Source organism: Camelus ferus, chromosome 13 (assembly GCF_009834535.1).
Source record: "Camelus ferus isolate YT-003-E chromosome 13, BCGSAC_Cfer_1.0, whole genome shotgun sequence".
Lineage (NCBI taxonomy): Eukaryota > Metazoa > Chordata > Mammalia > Artiodactyla > Camelidae > Camelus > Camelus ferus.
The window spans coordinates 290,749-309,261 of record NC_045708.1 but is presented as its reverse complement, the minus strand read 5'-3'; the positions used below and the strand labels follow the sequence as shown (position 1 = coordinate 309,261).

General features: G+C 60.0%; 2 protein-coding genes across 2 annotated transcripts; one reads left to right on the top strand and one right to left on the bottom strand.

Moving 5' to 3' along the window:
* Positions 1 to 3,681: 3,681 nt before the first annotated feature.
* B3GALT6 (beta-1,3-galactosyltransferase 6) lies at positions 3,682 to 5,749 on the bottom strand. The gene has a single exon (XM_014551213.2). It carries the CDS (start codon positions 5,715 to 5,717, stop codon positions 4,758 to 4,760), a length of 960 nt encoding a protein of 319 aa, XP_014406699.2. The 5' UTR covers positions 5,718 to 5,749; the 3' UTR covers positions 3,682 to 4,757.
* Positions 5,750 to 5,835: 86 nt separating this feature from the next.
* Positions 5,836 to 18,400, top strand: SDF4 (stromal cell derived factor 4). Its single transcript, XM_032494873.1, has 7 exons — positions 5,836 to 6,015; positions 8,397 to 8,749; positions 11,622 to 11,758; positions 12,086 to 12,199; positions 16,342 to 16,500; positions 16,778 to 16,953; positions 17,807 to 18,400. Exons 1-7 carry the CDS (start codon positions 5,851 to 5,853, stop codon positions 17,981 to 17,983), a joined length of 1,281 nt encoding a protein of 426 aa, XP_032350764.1. The 5' UTR covers positions 5,836 to 5,850; the 3' UTR covers positions 17,984 to 18,400.
* The last annotated feature ends 113 nt before the right edge of the window (positions 18,401 to 18,513 follow it).

Below are 18,513 nucleotides of genomic sequence, written 5' to 3'. Positions count from 1 at the left end.
TGAGTGAATAAGGGATGGGGAGGCCTGAGGTAGGGGACACATGAGATGGGCAGTGGGGGTGAGCAGGGGACGGGGAGGGCAGAAGAGGCTGCAGCCAGGAGCAGGGGTGAGGGGCCTGAGGGTGGGGAGGTGATGGGGGACAGGCAGCAGGGCCAAGCACAGCCCAGGACATGACGGCTCGGGCCCCTGGGTGCCCTGCTCCCTCCTCCTGCTCTAAGTGCCAGCCTGGGCGGGTCATGGCTTCCCTGCGGGCCGCCAGCAGCCCCACTGCTCAGGGCTGGGTTGGAGGTGAAGCAGGAGGCAGCATCCATCACCCCCACCCAGATGATGTCAGCATCCTGGGGGCTGCTGCGTCGTCCCCTCCCCATTTCCCCTGACCTGGACCTAGCAAGGTTCTTTGGGCACAGCTCCCTGCACAGAGAACCAGACCCCTCAGGGTTGCGGCTCTTCAAATAGGAGGGATCTTTAAGCCTGAACATTTCGATTTTTGTCACGTGCACATGAAGCTGAGGGACCTTCCCGAGACCAGAACTTAGTGGCGGTGACACTCAGGGGGCAGGGAAGGGAGAACGTGGGGACGAGTCGGAGCTGGCCGTGTGCACAGGGACAGGAAGGGCAGCTGGGCAGCCGGTCTCCCAGCTCCAAGCTGCACACCAGCCTGCAATGCAGGGCCCAGGGTGTACCTCTGGGCTCACTTGAGGGGAGCCTCACCCCCTTTCTGTCCCACATCTCCTCTGGAAGCTACGTGTGCTGGGTGAACCCCTGGCCCCCACTGCACCCAGATCCTGCTCTGGTCCTGCCAACTCTGCCACACCAGGTGGACCCAGACTTTGGGGGGTCTAGGGGTTAGGGTTAGGGTAGATAGTGTGGCCCCAGCTGTGGCTGTGTGGTGATCCCAGCAGTGCAGTGACACAGGACCAAGCCCGCCCCCTCCACCTGGGCTGTCCTGAGGGCACAGCGTCCTCCAGTCTCTCCGCCCCATGTTTCTATTCTATTGATTAGTGATGCAGTATCTACTTTTAAACTAAGCCTTTACTTTTGAGATAATTGTATGTTCACACGCTGGCATGAGACACTACAGGGAGGTCCTGTGTGCCCCTCCCCCAGGTTTCCCCCAACCTACAGGACAGTATCACAACCAGGACCCGGACATTCAGGACAAGTACAGGACATTTCTACCCCCACAAGGAGCCACCCCCTCCCTCCTTGAGCCCTGGCAGCATAATCTGACCCTCACCTCTGTGACCATCAGTCCAAGAACGTCACAGAAATAGAAAGACACGGCACATAAACTCCAGGGACTGTCCCGGGCCCTCGGCTGAGGCCTTGGACTCTCACGTCTCCATCTATGGGGGATGAAGAAGCTGTTTCCAGGGACGAGGGTGGGTGCGTCACGCTGGTCCTCACACAGCCTGCGGTCTCTCCCCAGACCTGCTTTCTCCGCCAATCTTGGGGGCAGGGAAGGGCAGGACCAGTGTGCCCAGGAGGAGAGGGCCCCGCCCAGCTCCCTGTGGGCTGTGTGCCCCATGAGGTGAGGTGACCCCCGCCTGCTCTAGCTCCGATGGCTACTTAAGGAGAGAGACTGATTTGTCCTGTATCCTAAATTCCCCACTAAAAGCCGGTTCTGTGCTCCGACATCCCATCTCCTGTGAGCCTGCTGTCTTCTGAACCCTGGGCTGCCTGGGCTCTGCCTCTTTGTCCACAGGTCACACACACCAGACAGCGTGGACTTTGTGGTGCCTTGGCAGGTGGGAGGTGCAGACCGGGAGGGGCCATAGGAAGGGGACAGTGCCAGGAAGCAGGGAAGCAAGGAGGGTGAGGGTTTGGCACCCTGGCTGAGAGAATCTACCAGATAGGAACAGGGGCAGGAGCAGAGAGGCAGAGGCTGGAGGAGGGCAGACTCCACCCAGGCCAGTGGCAGGCTGGGCTATGTGAAGGCCACGTGCGGCCTGTCCACAGACTCCAGGACCACTGATAAGGGGTGGCCTTCGGTCCCTCTAGGAAGGGGCCCCACTTTCAGCTCCGAAGTGCTGTCTGAATCCTGACCTCGCGTCGACCGCAGGTGCGTGGTCAGCTTGGGGCACGTCTGTTGTTTTAAAACATTATGCTTTAGACCGAACAATATGACGTTTCTAATCCTGTTGGTCAAAACTGGTTGCACGTTGGCACTTTCACGTGGTTCAACTAAATGTTACAGCTCACGAGTGCCCAGCCCCTCCCCCAGACAGGTGCCTGGAATGTTAAGATTTTTACCAGGCGTCTCAGACACTGGTGCCATGTGTTCCATGGCACTCACTCTCTGGCAGGACTGGGTGCTGGGCAGGGATCTGAGCATCCACCCTTAGCTTGAATGTCGGCTCTGCCCTGGCCACCTTGGCCTCGGCAAATTGTGCCACATCTCCCAGAGCCTTACCCTGTTCTGAAAAGTGGACTCGTGCGCACATCAGCTCCTCTGACAGTCTGGGGTTCAGACGAGATGTCCCAGGCAGATGGTCAATGGGAACTGGGTCCTGCTGTGGTCAGCATCCCTCGGGAACCTGTCCCTACCCGGGGGGTACAGGGCCCTGGTCTGCTTGCCCTGGTGTCTCCAAACCTGGATCCTCTACCGAGTCCTTGTCCTGCAGCGCGGTCAGTCCTGGCGCAAGGCTCACACTCACCTCATAATCAGGGCTGTGTCAGGTCTTGGGGCCTCTGCCTCAAGCCAGCAGAGTCACAAGCAGGTCACAAGCCACCCCTCTTCTTTCCGGCCCGAGGCCCCGAGATCTGGATATTCCGCTACATTTAGACAAAAATAACCAAACCTGCTTATATGGGCTGACTGTTCCCCCAAATTCAGATGGAGGGAATTCGCCCAGACCCAGGGTGCGGTTGTGTCTGGATCAGGGACGGGTGGGGCTGCATGGTGGGATCAGGGTCCTGACAAGAAGGGACGTCAGAGAGCTCGCCCTGGCTCTCCCTACAACATGAGCACAGCCAGATGGCGGCTGGTGTGGCTGGAAAGGCCCTCACCGGGCCCCGACCACATTGGCACCTTGCCCGCAGACGCCCAGCCCCCAGAGCCACGAGAGAGACAGAGACAGACGTCTGCTGTTTAAGCCACCCGATCTGCAGTGTTATCCCGGCTGCCCGAGCTGACCAAGACACCACGGCCTGAGAAGGTGCAAGAACGGCAGTGAATAGGGAAATCAGAAGCTTGTACCCTCTCGTTCCCACTGTCCCGGAGCTGCAGACACACATGACGGCGGCACAGCCCGGTGACCCAGCCAGAAAGTCCAACTGGAGCCAGAGTGAAGGTGCATGCGCTCTCACACCGCTGGCCTGAGGGGCTCCTGATCGTCCCAGAGCCACTTTATTTTACTTCTGTGATGACCACAGCACTCACTGTTCACGTTTAATGGGGGAAAAAAAGGCAGCCCCAACCTCCTGGGGACGTGTTAGGGTGCCGTGAATGCCCTGTCTCCAAGGGGACACGCTGCAGCAACGCTGTCTCAAGGCAGACTTTGGGAAACCTTGCTAATACTTCCCAAGGTTCAATTTCCGGGACTGGGGCCCAGAGTCTAAAATAACAGACTAGCAAGTGAGAAACACTTACTCTGTATGGCCACAAGGAAGCTCTCAAGGAAAGTCTTTTCAGATACTGAGACAGTGAGACCGCCTTCAGTGCAAACGGGAGAGAAGTAGATACTTTAAATTCTTGCATGTTTCAACACTTAAGCAGCCAGCGGTCTACAACTCAGGCTGTAAAAACATATTAAGCCACAAGTCCAAGTTCTGATAGAAAAGTCTTCTCTTAAATAATTTAAAACACATACAGACCTACGCACCCCAAATTTGAACTCTCATCATCACAGATTTACAAAGCTTGTGAATAAACTGCAGGTCAGGGCTGGGTTACGTGCACCATTCCACCCCGGGGCGGCACACAGACCGAAACGCCGCGAACGCTGGTTCACCCCAAGCGGAGCTAAACCCTAGACAGACGTGTGACAGCGATACCAACAGGAGACACGAGGACTGGGTGACTTGACCAAACGGAATGACAGCCATCTCCAGTAAAGCCGGTGGGTCCAAGTGCCAGGGCCCTGGGTCAGTCTACGGCAGTCACGGTTCTCAGCACAGACCGATTTCCTAGGGGGGCGGTCAGCACAATGGGTGCAAGACATGACACTGTCCCACCACAGAAAGTGTCAGGAATTTTTCTTTGGGGTCAGGTTCTGCAAGTCCGGTCAGCTCCAGCCTCTGGCTCCTTAGCCCTGACTCAGGAGAGGACAGTGAATGGACAGGTCTCTGTTGGGGCTGCCTGCTGGCGCTCCCACAGCCAGGCTGCTCCCTAATCCAGGCAATGTCCAAATCCAGGACAGGACCCTTCTACCAGGACATGATGCTGGCTCCGGCCTGCCCTAGGGGTCTCCCCCAGACCTGTGCTTGACTAGGCTGCCACGTATGGACGTGGAGGCGGACTCCTGGGTGCGGACTGGAGCTGGGGCCTAGGAGTTATCCACCGCTGCTTGGCATCCATCCAAAGGCCCATGGCAGATGGGTAGCCCGGGTCCTCTAGAGGGCTGCCTTCATCCTCACAGCTAGCCAGAAGCTGTCGCCTTTGCCAGTGTAAGGCCGTGGGAGGCCATGTAAGCTGCTGCCCCACAGACCCCCCAGTGACTCTGTCCTGGCCTCCCCTGCACCCCGACATGCGGCAGGACTGCGTGCAGGCCGGGAGCCCTGCCATCCCGGGTGCGTGGGCCGGCTCAGGGCGGTGGTCAGGGGATGCCCTCCTTCCTCTGGCAGCACTGCGAGGGCGGCGCCGACCAATCGTAGACATACGACAAGCGCAGCTGTACCTCCCGCTTGCACAGGCGGCCCTCGCGCGCCAGGGTCTGGTGCTTCTCCAGCATGTCCTCCAGGCTCTGCTTGTGCGTCACCAGGTACTGGTTGCTGCAGCCACGGGACTTGTACTCGGTGTCGAAGCGAGGGTCGTGCTCCCGCTGCACGTCCACCGGCGCCAGCCAGGCGCCCAGAGACACGTCCTCGCTGTGCCAGGCGCGCAGGTACTGGCGGCTGAGGCGCAGGTAGTGCACGAGGTCGGCGGAGAGCACATAGCCGCCGCCCAGCGCGTAGGGCAGGTAGTAGTCGCAGAGCTGCCAGGCGGCCTCGCGCCAGCGGCCCCCCGGCCGGACACGGCCTCGGCCAGAGAAGAAGCCCCAGTAGAGGCGGCGGCGGCGCGCGGGTTCGCGGACGCGCAGCTCCGCCAGCAGCGCGTCCAGCCGCGCGAACGAGTCGTCGTCCGCCTTGAGTACGAACTCAAAGGCCACGTGCTCGTCCAGCCAGGCCAGCATGGCCAGCACCTTGGCCGTGAGGTTCTCGTACGCGTCGCGCAGAGCGGGCAGCAGCAGCAGGTCGCCGTGCTGCTCCTGCTCGCGCTCCAGGGCGCGCCGCTCCTCGGCGCCTAGCCCGCCGGTGCCCACGACGAAGCGCGCCCACACGTCCCCGGGGCCGCCGCGCCGCGCCCCCAGCCACGTGCTGCGGACCACGCTCCGTCGTTCCGCCGCCCGCGGCGCGCTGGCCACCAGCACGGCCAGGAAGGCGGTGGCGTGCGCGGGCGCGGCAGGCGCGGCGGGCGCGGCGCAACGCGCCAGGTAGAGCAGCGCGGCGCCGCCCAACGCCAGGCCACCCAGGCCCAGCGCCGTCCGGTGCCGCCACGCGCGCCTCAGCAGCTTCATGGCGCGGAGAGCGCCGCGGACCGAAGCCGTGCGCGGGGAGCGCCGCGGCCGCGCCGTCGGGCCACGTGGTTCCGCGCGCGCTCCTCATTGGCCGCCCAGGAGGGCGGTGCGGCCGCTTCCGCCCGGGGGCAAGATGGCGGCGCCGGCGTCGGCACAGGGAGGCCGCCGCAGCTCGCACCGCCCCGCGGCCCGCCTCTTCCCGGAAGAAAGATGGCCGCGGCCTAGCGGAGGCCCGGGGAAGGCGTCTCGGGCCCTCGGGCGGCGCTCGGCGGATCCTGGACGAGGAGGAGGGAGGCCGGTGAGTGAGGGTCCCGGGAGATGACGGCAGATGCCCGGCCCCGGGGCGGCGGGAAGGCGGAGCGCGGGCCGACGGGGGCTTCCGGCCTGGCCCCGGTGTCCACACCGCCGGGCCCCTCGGATGCCGCTGTCGGGGGTCGGTGGAGCCGGTGTCGGCGACGTGCGCTCAGTGCCATCTGTACAGGGCGGGCCGCGGCCCCTCGTAGGCGGGTTTGGTGGAGGTCTGAAAGCGCGCGCAAGCCTGTGACAGCTGGTTCAGCCGGTGGCAGTCGTTAGAACGCCGTGTGCGACTCCTAAAGCCTGTGACGGAGCTTTTAGGAAACGCGTTTGCGCTTTTCGACGACAGCAGTCTTACTAGTTTTCCCAGAACGGACACCGAGGATGGCCAGGAAGTATTGCCTCCACTTAGGCTAGGAGTCCTAGGTGGGGTCCCATGTCAACAGGGCAGAGCCTGCTCTGACATCCCACCAGGGGCAGGAAGCGGGCAACTGACCGAGGTCCACTGACCCAGGTCCTCAGCCGTGCTGCTCTGTGTGTGTTGCGAAGCTAAATAAACGTGAACGGAGAAAAGGGAGTTTGCTTGACTTCGTGATATGTATTATTTTGGCGGAGCCTCCAACAGGCCTCCACGAGAGGAGTTACCAGTTGTCTTGGGGTTACTTCTTGTGCAAAGCATCATGTAGATAACATTTCCTGAACTACCCAGCAAGAAGATAAGTAGAATCGAGGATTGACTATTCTTTCAAAAATCAAAGCACAGTCTGTTGGACATGAGACGTGTTTTTATGGCCACGGTCATGGGGTGGCATTGAGGCTGGGAGGAAGCTGTCCTGGTTTGCTCCAGGATTCGGGAACGTGCACATTGGGGTGGGGCAGAAACGCCCGGCTTTGTTCCCTCAGTTTTGTTGAGTGCTTGCTGTGTGGGGAGTGTGGCAGGTGCTGGCACGGTGCCCACAGAGGAGGACAAGTGGGAGTTTCAGTAAAGGTGGTCCAGGGGATGGTTACGAGAGCATAGCTGGTGGGTTCTAGTGGGCGCGGGTAGGTTGTAGGCCCTCACGGACGTGGAAGGAGGGACATGAGGCAGCCCTTCGTGAGAGAGTTTCTCCCTCAAAGGAACAGGCCAGCCGAGCTGGGAGAACAGGGTCCAACAGGCCCAGAGGACCGATGTGTGACGGTGTCCACCTGCCAGGGGTGATGTGGGTCAGGGGCAGGCAGGGGAGGAAAGAGGCATCAAAGAAGCAAGTGATGGCTGCCAGCCAGGGAGAGCCCTTGCCCTGGCCCCCGGTGTGGTGTGATGGCTGTACTGCCAACCAGCATGGGAGTCTGTTTTGCTTGTTGGAGGGCACTGTGGCTCTGGAGTCCCTGGGCCTCAGTTTGGCTGCAGACAGCACCCTGACCTGGGGTGAGTGTTTCCAAGCCACCCTCTTCGGGCCCTGGGTGCCAGGGGCCTGCTAGAGGAGGTGGGGCCTCTGCGGACCTGACACGGCCAGTGGGTGTTTGCCAGGTGGACAGGCTCCAACAGAAACATGTTAGGGAAGGAAGGAGCTGCACTTCCCTTTGCAGTGATCCGTAAAGTGTGAAGGTCTCTGAGAGGCCCCGTGGGGATTGGGGAGGAAACCTGGAGAAGGAGCCCCAGGGCTGGGCTGGGGTCAGGGGTGAGGGGAAGCAGGCTGGCCCAGGTGGGAGGGCGCATGTGGGAGAGGCTGGGTGGCCCGGGTCCCTGACGTGGACAGAGAGGGGCCTTGTTCTTTCACCGCCAGGCCCAGGCACACCCAGGGTGACAGACTTCCCGGGCATTCAGGCCTTCTCAGTGTTCCTGCATGAACATGAACAAGGATGCGTGCGTACACATGCGTGTGTGTGTACACGTGTAGGGGTGTGTGTATGTGTAAATACATGCCTGCATGTGTGTATGCATGCATGTGCTGTGTCCACTTGTGTGTGTGCGCACAGGGGGCTTGGAGATGGGGAGTAGGAGAGGTGGTGAGCGAGCTTGCTGGGGTCAGCTTCAATGCCAGGAGGGACGGAGACAGACAGTACTTGGAATAGCCGCCGTGGGCCTTGGGAAGGGTCAGGGTTCGTGGTGCAGGGCGTGCCTTGAGATGGGCCAGCATCGTCTGAGTAGGAGGGCGGGTGCTGGAGCAAGGAGAAGTGGCGTGCCCTGCGCGGGTCCTGGGCGCCTGGGACCCCTGTGTCTCCATGTGAAGTGCCTGCTGGGGCAGCTCCACAAAGCGACAGCTGTGTCTGCTTTGTATATGTTAACTCTGGTCGGGCTGCAGCAGCCTGGGGCTGTTGGCTCACAGCTGCAGTGATGGCACCAAGCCTTCTGCCCACCTGGCGGTGGGCCTCACTGCCTCACTTGCCTCTCCCCTCTCTCCCCAGCTCCTGGCGACACTTGCAGGCCGTCCTGCAGCACAGACCCCGGTGGCCATGGCGTCTGGGCCGGCTCCCCTCTGCGGCCTGGTTCCTTGCTGCCTCTGGCTCCTGGGGGTCTTCTTCCTGGTGGACGTGTCTGCCCGGCCTGCCAATCACTCATCTGCTAGAGAGAGAGCAGGTAACAGGGAGGAAAATGAGATTCTGCCCCCGGACCACCTGAACGGGGTGAAGCTGGAGATGGATGGGCACCTGAACAAGGACTTCCACCAGGAGGTGTTCCTGGGGAAGGACACGAAGGGGTTCGAGGACGATGCAGAGCCTCGGAGGAGCCGGAGGAAGCTGATGGTCATCTTCTCCAAGTAGGAACCGGGTGGGGGCTGCGGGGTGTGTGGGGTGGCTGGCATTGGTCGCCCTGTTGGTCCAGGCCCGGCTCCACGGGGCACAGAGGTGACAGCCCTACTGTGATATGCTGTGGAGGCAGTGCCGTGACAGCTGCTCTGGGAAAGTTCGCCACGTTTGAGCTGTGGAACGTGCAGCCTGTGCTGCGCCCCGTGTCAGGAGGGACTCGGAGGGCCTGGCTGCCCTGCAGTCCCCACGGCCTTGCAGCTTGGAGGGCTGTGGGCTGGCCTGGAGGAGCGCCCATCTCCAGCCAGAGCTCTGCTGGTCGTGGGGCTGTCGCAGCACCAGTCAGGCTGCCTGGCGGGCGGCCGGGACCTGGAGGTGTGCAGAGTCCGCAGGCCACGTGGATGTGTAGCTGGCTAGGGCACGTGTGCCGTTGGCTCTGCTGGCGAGTCTGCCCGCTCCTGTGAGTGCGTACATGGAGCCTACACTGTTTTGCTGACCTGGAGCCCAGGGCAGGTTGCAGCGGGTGGAGCAGGAAGCAGGGCCCACAGAGCAAGGGAGCTTGCGGCGGGCGGGCTGCCCTGTGCAGGTGGTGGGGAAGGCGTGGGTCTGGTCTGGGAGCACCGGGCAGAGGCCCTCCAGGTGGAGCCAGACGCTGACCGGGTCTGTCAGGCTGAGTGGTTCGCTGTCTGCACTGTTGAGGGCGAGTGAGGGGCCCTGCCTCTGCCCCGGCTGGTGGGTCCCAGGCCCTCAGGGTACTGAAGATGTGGTGGCCTCCAGGGTCACCAGCCAGGCTGGGACTGGCTGCTCTCCATTCCAGGCAGGAGACTGGTTCCCTCCTGGGCAGGGCTGGGCACACAGAGGTCACGTGGCCTGAGCCATTGGCCTCAGCGCCCTTGTCTGTGATGTGGGGCCTGCGAGGCCTGCGTCCTGGGTATTGGGGAGAGTCAGGTCCTGGCCCACAGTGCTGGCTTCTCCAGGGGAGAAGGGAGGGATAATGGTAGAGAACAGGTGGAGGGCTGGAGGGCGGTGCTGGAGGCGGGGACAGTGGACGCCCCGATGCACCCACCTGGCTGGCCTTCCTGGGTGCTCCCACTTTGCGTTGAGAAACTGATGTTGGCAGTTGAAGCGACCAAAGCCTCGTGCACAGATCTCATTGTCCTGTGAAGTGAAATTTTCATCTTGAGGGAACAGAGAGAAGAAGCTGTGAGCAGGGCCAAAGGGGCAGGTGGCTTCTGGGGGATCAGAAGGTGGTGAGGTGGGGGCCTGTCCCTTGTCTCCATAATGCTCAATGGGGCTCCCCGGGGTGGGTGTTGGTGGCAGCCCCTCCTGCATGGAGCCCTGGGTCCCTGGAGTGCGGAGCTGGGAGCAGTGGAGCTGTCCTCGCCACCAGCTCTGGGGGTGGGATTGGGGTTTAGATGCTGAGTTCAGATCACTAGGGCTGCAGGACAGTGGCCCACCAGGGGCAGGGCGTTCCACCGGCCAGTGCACCCGAACTCGGGCCATGTCTGTCCACGTTGTGCGTTTTTGTTGCACGTTCTGTGTTTAACGGGGTTGGAGTCGGGGAGTGTCTACTCCGTGTTCATTTTTTCACCCAGAGTTGTCTACAGAGACTCCCACCTACAGCCGTCCCACCCTGTGGCGCTGCCACCGGCACGTGGGGCCCCATGTTTTTGCCGCACATCTGCTGCTCCTGCCCCCCTGCTCCCCTCCCGGAGCCGAGCAGTCGTGTGATCTCAGCACCCAGCTTTGAGCAAATGAAAGTCACGCTGTCACGGTGCTTCTTGTGCAGGGTGTTTGTTTTGGAATGACGTTCCATTTACAGGAAGGTTGCAGACTGAGGCCCACGAGTCAGAGTTAAGATGGAACAGTGCTCTGTGACTGTTACCCACCCTCCAGGCTTCAGGTCCCTTGCTTCCCCGGTGGCCCCTTTCTGCCCTGGGTCCCATCCGTGACCCCATTTTTTCATGATGTGACAGTTGAGGAGGGTTGCTCAGGTGTTTCGTGGACTGTCCCTGATTTGGGGTTTGTTGGATGTGTTTTCTCGTGTTTAGACAGGGTTTGTGGGTTTTTGGAAAGAAGAGCCCGGAGGTGAGGTAGCCCTCTGGTCACCTCAGATTGGAGGCGCCTGATGTCCCCATGACATCATGGGGGTGTCAGCCTGGCCACCGGGAGCTCCCCAGCCCCCCGCCCGCCTGTCGTTTGAGCCGGCCCTTCCTTTCTGGCACCGCCAGCTGCTCCAGCTTCACTTCATCCTGTGTCTCTGCCTCAGCCTGGAATCACCGAGTTCTCGGGCGCTGGTTCATTTCACCAGAGAGCAGGGTTTGGAAACCAGGCCCGGGGCTGTGGGGGTGGGTGCTGCTGCTGGGGGTCTTGTTGCCTGTGGTCCTCTCTGTAGACAGAGCTTGATAACATACGCACATGTGCTGACCTAGGAATACACGGGTGTGTGCCAGCCCATGCGTGCACGTGTGCTCCCGCCTGTGTCCACAGTGCGTACACAGGTGCACACACACCTGCCTGTACATGCTGTCTAGTTGCCAGTATCTGTCAGTAAACTCGACTTTGCTCTGGTATCTGAACTCTGATCCTGCTGCCAGGAGCTTGCTGCGCCCGTGTCCCAAGTGTCTGGGTCTGTGGGTTGATGTTCTGCAGCAAGGAGGGGAGGTGGTTCCCCTCCCAGCAGGCCCAAGATTGGGGGGTAGTGACAGTAAGTGGCAGCTGCAGGGCCCAACGTCCCCCCGCGTCCCCCGTCTTCTCCTGCGTCACCACTGTTCATGGGGTTTCATGACTCTCTGTGGAGCCCCTCTGGCCATCCTTCTGTCCATCCTTCTGTCCATCCGTCTATCGGGGCCCTGGACCCGTCTGATGTGTCTCCTGTGCCTGCAGGGTGGATTTGAACACTGACAGGAAGATCAGTGCCAAGGAGATGCAGCAGTGGATCATGGAGAAGACGGCCGAGCACTTCCAGGAAGCCATCGCGGAGAGCAAAGTGCACTTCCGCGCCGTAGACCCCGACGGCGATGGTACGGCCAAACTGCCCTGACCTGGGGGCCTGGGGCTGCCAGCAGAGGGCAGCACGGGAAGGCAGAGGGGCGGTGGGCCCAGGGACTGGGAACAGAGGACATGAGGTGAGAGGGGCCCTCGCTTGGTGCTGCCTGCCAAGCAGACATCCCCACTGGCCTTCAGGGAGGACCGCGGGCTGGGCTCCGGCCAATCTACCGCAAAGCACCTTGCAGGAGGCTCGGTGCTTCTGCCCGTGCAGTTGTGGTAGCACGAGGGTCCTGACAGAAGCATCGCTCTTTAAAGACCTTCATTGTTAAACCTGCTAACAAGTTGGTGTGTTTTTTCAGGCCGTGTGTCATGGGATGAGTATAAGGTGAAGTTTTTGGCCAGCAAAGGCCACAGTGAGAAAGAAGTTGCCGAGAAGATAAAGAATAAGTGGGAGCTGAACATTGATGAAGAGAGTGAGTGCCCCTCCTGCGCTGGGCCTTGCTGATGCCGAGGGGGTGGGGGAGGCAGGTGGAGTTGTGTGGATGCTGTAGGGGTGACAGGCGGGCGTGGCCAACTGGGCGCTTCTACGGGTCCATTAGGCAGAATACCCAGGATCCTCCAGACTCGGTGGATGGGGGCAGCTGGCAGCCTGGCGTGAGCTTGAGCTCTGGGGAGGAGGTGGCGGGAGGTGCCAGAAGCACTGGGCGGCAGGCCTTGGCCAGGACGGGTCCCCAGTTCTGGATGAAGTCCGAACCCTGAGAGTCGGTGAGGTTGGTGGGGCATCTGCCTGAGGCGCGTGGAGGCGGGTGGGAGCTGGAGCCAGAGGTGCCTGGGCCTGGGCCTGAGGACAGACTCTCCCTTCCCTTAGCATATCAGAGACGTTCCTTTAGAAACTGATAGCTGAGTTCTAAACCTTTGTGCTGGTGACTGTCTGCAGCTCTGAGCCACCCCACCCTTCCCCAGGGCCTGTTTACTGCCTGTCCGAACAGGCCTGTGGAGGCATTCGTCTCCTGCTGTTCTTTTCCTGGGGGGTCGTCCCCATTGTGGTCTCGTGGCGTCCAGTGTGCCGCCTGCAGGATCTTCTCTGGGGCATCTCTGTACCTGTGATGCTGCCCTGTGTCTTGTGTCCGCTTGGCTGTTGGGGTGAGTGTGTCACAGCCTCCTGCTGGTGTCACACCGCCCTTCCTGCCTCTGCTTTGCAAGGGCTGCTGCTGTGTTCTTTGGTCCACAGATGTTCGTTGCTGTCGTTTTTAGATGCACTGTGGGCGCCACTGTTCTCTGTCAGGGTGAGTGTTCCTAGGACTGGCCTCCCCGTCTGACATCAAGGTTGCAGCCTGTGCCTTCTTCCTCTTCGCATTTGCTCTTAGTTTTTAATTCCACCTGTGCCTTGCTGGTACACAGGGAAGTGATTGTCTGTTGTCTGGCAACTTCCTGTCCTGCAGCTTTGCTGGCATTGCTTGGTAGTTCCAGGATTTTTTTGTTGGCTTTTTTGGATTTTCCACCTAGGTGAGCATGACATCGTTGAACAAAGACAGTTTATTTCCCACTTTCATTCCTTTTCTTGTCTTAATGCGTGGGCTTCCAGGGCTGTGTGAAGAACAGCAGTGAGAGGGACAAGTCCTAGCCTTGTCTCTGAGTTTAGTGGGAAAGCTTCGAATTTCTCGCTGTTGCATATAATCTTCCCTGTAGGTTTTGTAGATTTCCTCATCCAGTTGGCGGGTTCCCCTCTGTTCCTAGTTTGCTGAGAGTTTTGATCATGTCTGGGTGTTGGATTTTGTCAGATGCTTTTCTGCATCTGTTGACACGATCATGTGGCTCTTCTTCACTGGCCTGGTGATGTGGTGGAGTTTATCAGCTGATTCTCAGATGTTGAACTAACCTTGCTTTCCTGTGATAAATCCCGCCTGGTTGTGGTGTGTAATTTTTTATGCATTTCTGGACTTGATCCGCGAGTGTTTTGTCAAGTGTTTTGCTGTGTGTTCATGTGAGATACTGGTCTAGTTTTCTTTTCTAGTTTTGGTGTTAAGATTGTCTCGGCCTCACAGAATGAATTAGGATGTGTACTCTCTGCTTCTCTCCTCTGGAAGAGGTTGTGCAGGTGTGTATGACCTCTTCCTCATGTGTTTGGTGGGATTCACCTGTGAACCACCCTTGAGCCTTCGTCTTTCTAAAGCATTTTGGTTTTTTAAGGACTACATAGAATTTAGCTTTGTTTTGTGAGCCAGTTTGAATTTTTTGACAACAGACGAGTTAAGCTCACTTAGATTTCTATTTCCTTTTTCCCTTTTCATCTTTTCCCTCTGCTGATGTTGGGATGAAGAGCCCCGACTTCCCCTCTCTCAGCATGTTTCTCAACTTTAAGCACGACCCTGACGGCAGCCTGCCAGCTGTGAACAGGGCTCCTGGCTCTCGAGTTGTGCCTGTGGGGGCTAGCTGTTTATGGAAAGGTGGATTGTATCTTACACTTTAATTTTTTTCTGCTTATTCTATTGATAACGCGCATTTAACTGAATAGAGTCTAAGTCAGGAACAATCTACCCTATTCCTGGATTGGATAGAGACCCCTCTCCTAGTTCGTGGGATGCTTCTCAACCACTGGCCATTTTTTCTAAAGTGGTTGTTGGCCCTTTCCATATTTGTTCCCACGTTGTGTTTCTTTTGTTTGTTCTGTGGTTCGGATTTGCCCCGAAGGCATCCTTTAGAGCGTCTGGAGGCCTCTGTCCTCCTGCCCACATTGGAGAGTCGTTGCCAGCTTCCAGGGTGGCTGCCGGCTGCCTGCCTGTCTGTCTTCAGTGCTCCTTCCCTCAGGCGTATGGGGTTGGGATCTAGACTGCTTGGTGTCTTTGTCCTCTTCTGGGACCTGAGCAGGTGAATTTGGGATTCCGCCCTCTGCCTGCAGCCCATTGCCCGGCCTCATCTCACACTCAGTCTCGGGGGGTGAGCAGGTCTAGGGGTCAGAAGTCAGAGCAGCTGTCAAGGGGCTGGGGGTGCTAAGATGTGAGCTCGGGGTCATGCAGCACATCCATGTGGGTTTCTGGGGCCGCTGGCACAAGGCATCACGGGAAGGGGGTCCCTCCCAGGCGTCCCTCCAGCCTGGTGTTGCCGGCGTCCCTGCGTGTGGCCACTTCTCTCCAGTCTCTGTGACTCCTTTCACACAAGGACACCTGGGTTTAGGGCCCACCTGAAATCCTGGGTGATCATAAGATCCTTAACTAATTACAGCTGCAAAGACCTTTTATCCAAATCAGGTCCCACCACAGGCTTCGGGGGGACATGGCAAGCCTGTGCCCAGCCTGTGGTCCCCGTGGTAGAGGGGTGGGGCACCTCCAGTCACTCCCGTCTGCCTGAGGTGCACTTGCTGCCTAGAGCAGCCGCCCTGGGGCTTCTGTTGGTCAGAAGGCAGTAAGGTGTGAGGCAGCAGGCGTTGTGTGGGGTCCAGCCATTCCCCCGCTGTGACCAGGCCAGGGCCTGGGCGTCCCTGTTCCCAGCTGAGAGCTGGCATCGGGACCCGGGGGTGGGATGGGGGGAGAGAGCACTGTGCTGGCCTCTTCCTGCTTGCCTGGCTGGACACCCAGAGAGTCGCTGACCCCAGGGGCCCGCGCTCCCCACGGGGATCGCGGTGAGAGTGTTTCATGTCTGGAAACTGGGTTTTCCTTCAGAGCCCTGCCCCGTGGACAGCAGGTGCACGTGAAAACATGGGAAGGAACCAAGTCGTGCCTTTGTCCCTGCAGACAACGGCCAGCCTCACCACAGACTTTCCCCTTCCCCGGAGCGCCGCGAGTCAGGGGCAGTGCTGCGTCTGGGGGTCTGTGTCTGTGTGTGGGAGGGGCCTGTGGGGGGGTGGGAATTTGGGGTGGTCTGTGTCCTGGGGGGTTGGTCTGTGTCTGTGTGTGGTGGTGGGGATCTGTGTCTGAGGGAGTCTGTGTCCAGGGGTCTGTGTTGTGTGGCGGGGGGGATCTGTGTCTGAGGGGGTCTGTGTCCTGGGGGGCTGGTCTGTGTCTGTGTGTGTGTGGCAGAGGGGATCTGTGTCTGACTGTGTCTGAGTCTGAGGGGGTCTGTGTCCAGGGGTCTGTGTGTGTGTGTGGCTGGGGGGATCTGTGTCTGAGGGGGTCTGAGTCCTGGGGGGCTGGTCTGTGTCTGTGTATGGTGGGGGGATCTGTGACCAGGGGTCTGTGTCTGTGTGGCGGGTTGGGGGGGAAATCTGTGTCTGAGGGGGTCTGTGTCCAGGGGTCTGTGTATGTGTGGTGGGGGGTATCTGTGTCTGAGGGGGTCTGTGTCCTGGGGGGCTGGTCTGTGTCTGTGTGTGTGTGGCAGAGGGGATCTGTGTCTGACTGTGTCTGAGTCTGAGGGGGGTCTGTGTGTGTGGGATGGGGAGGGGGATCTGTGTCTGAGGGGGTCTGTGTCCGCATCTGGGGGTGTCTATGCTTCCGTCTGGGGCGGGTCCGTGCCATCTGCCTCCCTGGGGGCCAAGCTCCCTCTGAGGGGCAAGGCCCTTGGCCTCGGATGCTGCCTCGCCCGGAGCTGGCTCTCTGCACGCAGGCAGTGCGTCTTGGAACTTTCTGGATGCGTGTGGGGGTTCCATGTGCCCAGATCCTCACGGATGCCTGTCTCTCAGCACAGGAAGTCCTGGAGAACCTCAAAGACCGCTGGTATCAGGCAGACAGCCCGCCCCCGGACCTGCTGCTGACCGAGGCCGAGTTTCTGTCCTTCCTCCACCCTGAGCACAGCCGCGGCATGCTCCAGTTCATGGTCAAGGAGATCGTCCGGGACCTGGGTGAGGCCCGTCTGCGGGTCTGGGCAGGGGCTGCTGTCCACGGCCAGCCCACCCTCCTGGCGGAGCTCAGCACTGGCCAGTCCCGGGCGGGGGTGGCTGCCCGATGAGGCTGGTGCCATGTGGCTGTAGGTCCTGTGAGACATACCTGTTCAGGGTTGGGCCGAAACCTCACAAATGAAAACCTGGCAGCCGGACCCCATCGGTGGACTTTTCTCCTGAGGGTCCTCGACAGCCCTGTGCCTGCTTGAGCCTGAGTGTCTGCCCCCTCACCCTGCAGACCAGGACGGTGACAAGAGGCTCTCGCTGCCCGAGTTCATCTCCCTGCCCGTGGGCACTGTGGAAAACCAGCAGGGCCAGGACATCGATGACAGCTGGGTGAGGGACAGGAGGAGGGAGTTCGAGGAGCTAATTGACGCCAACCACGACGGGGTGGTCACCATGGCAGAGCTGGAGGTGAGCGCAGGCCCTGGGGGCCGAGGGGCACTGAGCAGAGGGGAGCCCCCACGGGACCGTCCTGAGCCAGGATGGCAGGGTTGGTCTGGCTGTGGCTGTTCCCTTGGTCCCTTGGCCAGGGGACCTGGAGCCCCGGAGCCCATGGAGGTGCTAGTGGCTCTCTGGGGCCCTGCCCGCCAGTGTCATCTGCTTTCCCCCTGAGATCTGAGGCACCTGTGCTCGTCACCGGGTTGGGTGCCTGGGGTGACGCATCCACTCAGGCTCTGAGAAGTGGCGGCCCAGCGGGACAGCTTCTGAGTGTTGTCACTGGTGGTGTGTGTGGGTGCTGCGTGGGGCTTGTTTTTTTCCCATTGCTGGATGAGTCATTTCATTTTACGCCAGAATTCTCTGATCCCTGTTGATAGCTGGGGGCATCTCTGGTGCAGGGACTCCTTCCTGTTGGCACAGCCCTCCTGCAGCTGAGTCAGTCTGTGTCCGTGTCTGTGCGTGTGTGTGTGACCTGCGCCAAGGCCTCCCTTCTCCCTGCCCTGCCCTTCCATGACCGGGCACCCTGACGAGGATGGGCAGGTGCCCACACGAGTGAAGGCTGCCTGACCCCGAGCCACATCCAGCCTGGCGTCCGCCTTCCAGAACATTCCAGAACATGCCCACATCCCTGTCTTGCAGTTTCTTCCTACCAGCCTATAGGGTATTGTGAGTGAGGCCTCGAGTCTGTAGTTGGTTAGTGTCCCAGCCCTGCTGCTGCTTCCCTGAGGCGGGAGCTGACCTAGCTTGGGCGTCCCCCAGGTGGTTCCAGGGCAGAGGCCCGAGGAGGGCGCCTGCGGGTGGAGGGGCTGACCTGGCGCTCTTGCAGGACTACATGGACCCCATGAATGAGTACAGCGCACTCAATGAGGCCAAGCAGATGATCGCTATTGCCGACGAGAACCAGAACCAGCACCTGGAGCCGGAGGAGGTCCTCAAGTACAGTGAGTTCTTCACTGGCAGCAAGCTGGTGGACTATGCCCGCAGCGTGCACGAGGAGTTCTGAGTCGCCCCGGCCCCTCCCTCTTCCCCTCCCTCCCTCCTGCCACCCGCCTGCTCAACTCCTCTGAGACGTGCTGAGCACCGCGTCCCCGCAACCGTGCTTCGGTTCCCGCGTAATCGCTGCATCTCGCTTCTGAGAACTCAGAGCCCTTCTGCCGAAGGCACTGACCACATCAGGGCCCCGGGCTTGCCACACCGTGGGAAATAACACAGCTCCTGCTGTTTCCTTGAAAACTGAAAGATTAAGATGATGTTTGAGTTGCTCTGCTGGAAACCAGCGGCTGGGTGCCGCTCCTCCCACCGTGTTGGGCGGGGCTGTGAGAACCATCTGGCCCATGGTGTTCGGTCTCCGAGAAAATGCGAGTACTTGTGACAGGAATCACATTAATTTACTTTAAAATATAGTTGCCTTTTTCTCCCAGCTTCATTTTTTGTGTGTGTGGGAAAAAAAACCATGTAGACGACAACTTGGAACGTTTGTGGCCAGGTGGCTTCCACTTGAAGCTTTGCGGTGGGCGGTTTGGTTTGAATACT

Excerpts from the sequence above, each read along its gene's own strand:
- B3GALT6 (XM_014551213.2), bottom strand. The coding sequence starts at position 5,717 with ATGAAGCTGCTGAGGCGCGCGTGGCGGCACCGGACGGCGCTGGGCCTG.
- SDF4 (XM_032494873.1), top strand. The coding sequence starts at position 5,851 with ATGGCGGCGCCGGCGTCGGCACAGGGAGGCCGCCGCAGCTCGCACCGC. Across the intron at positions 12,200-16,341 it reads GCTGAACATTGATGAAGAGA|CACAGGAAGTCCTGGAGAAC; the intron begins GTGAGTGCCCCT and ends CCTGTCTCTCAG. Across the intron at positions 16,954-17,806 it reads TCACCATGGCAGAGCTGGAG|GACTACATGGACCCCATGAA; the intron begins GTGAGCGCAGGC and ends GCGCTCTTGCAG.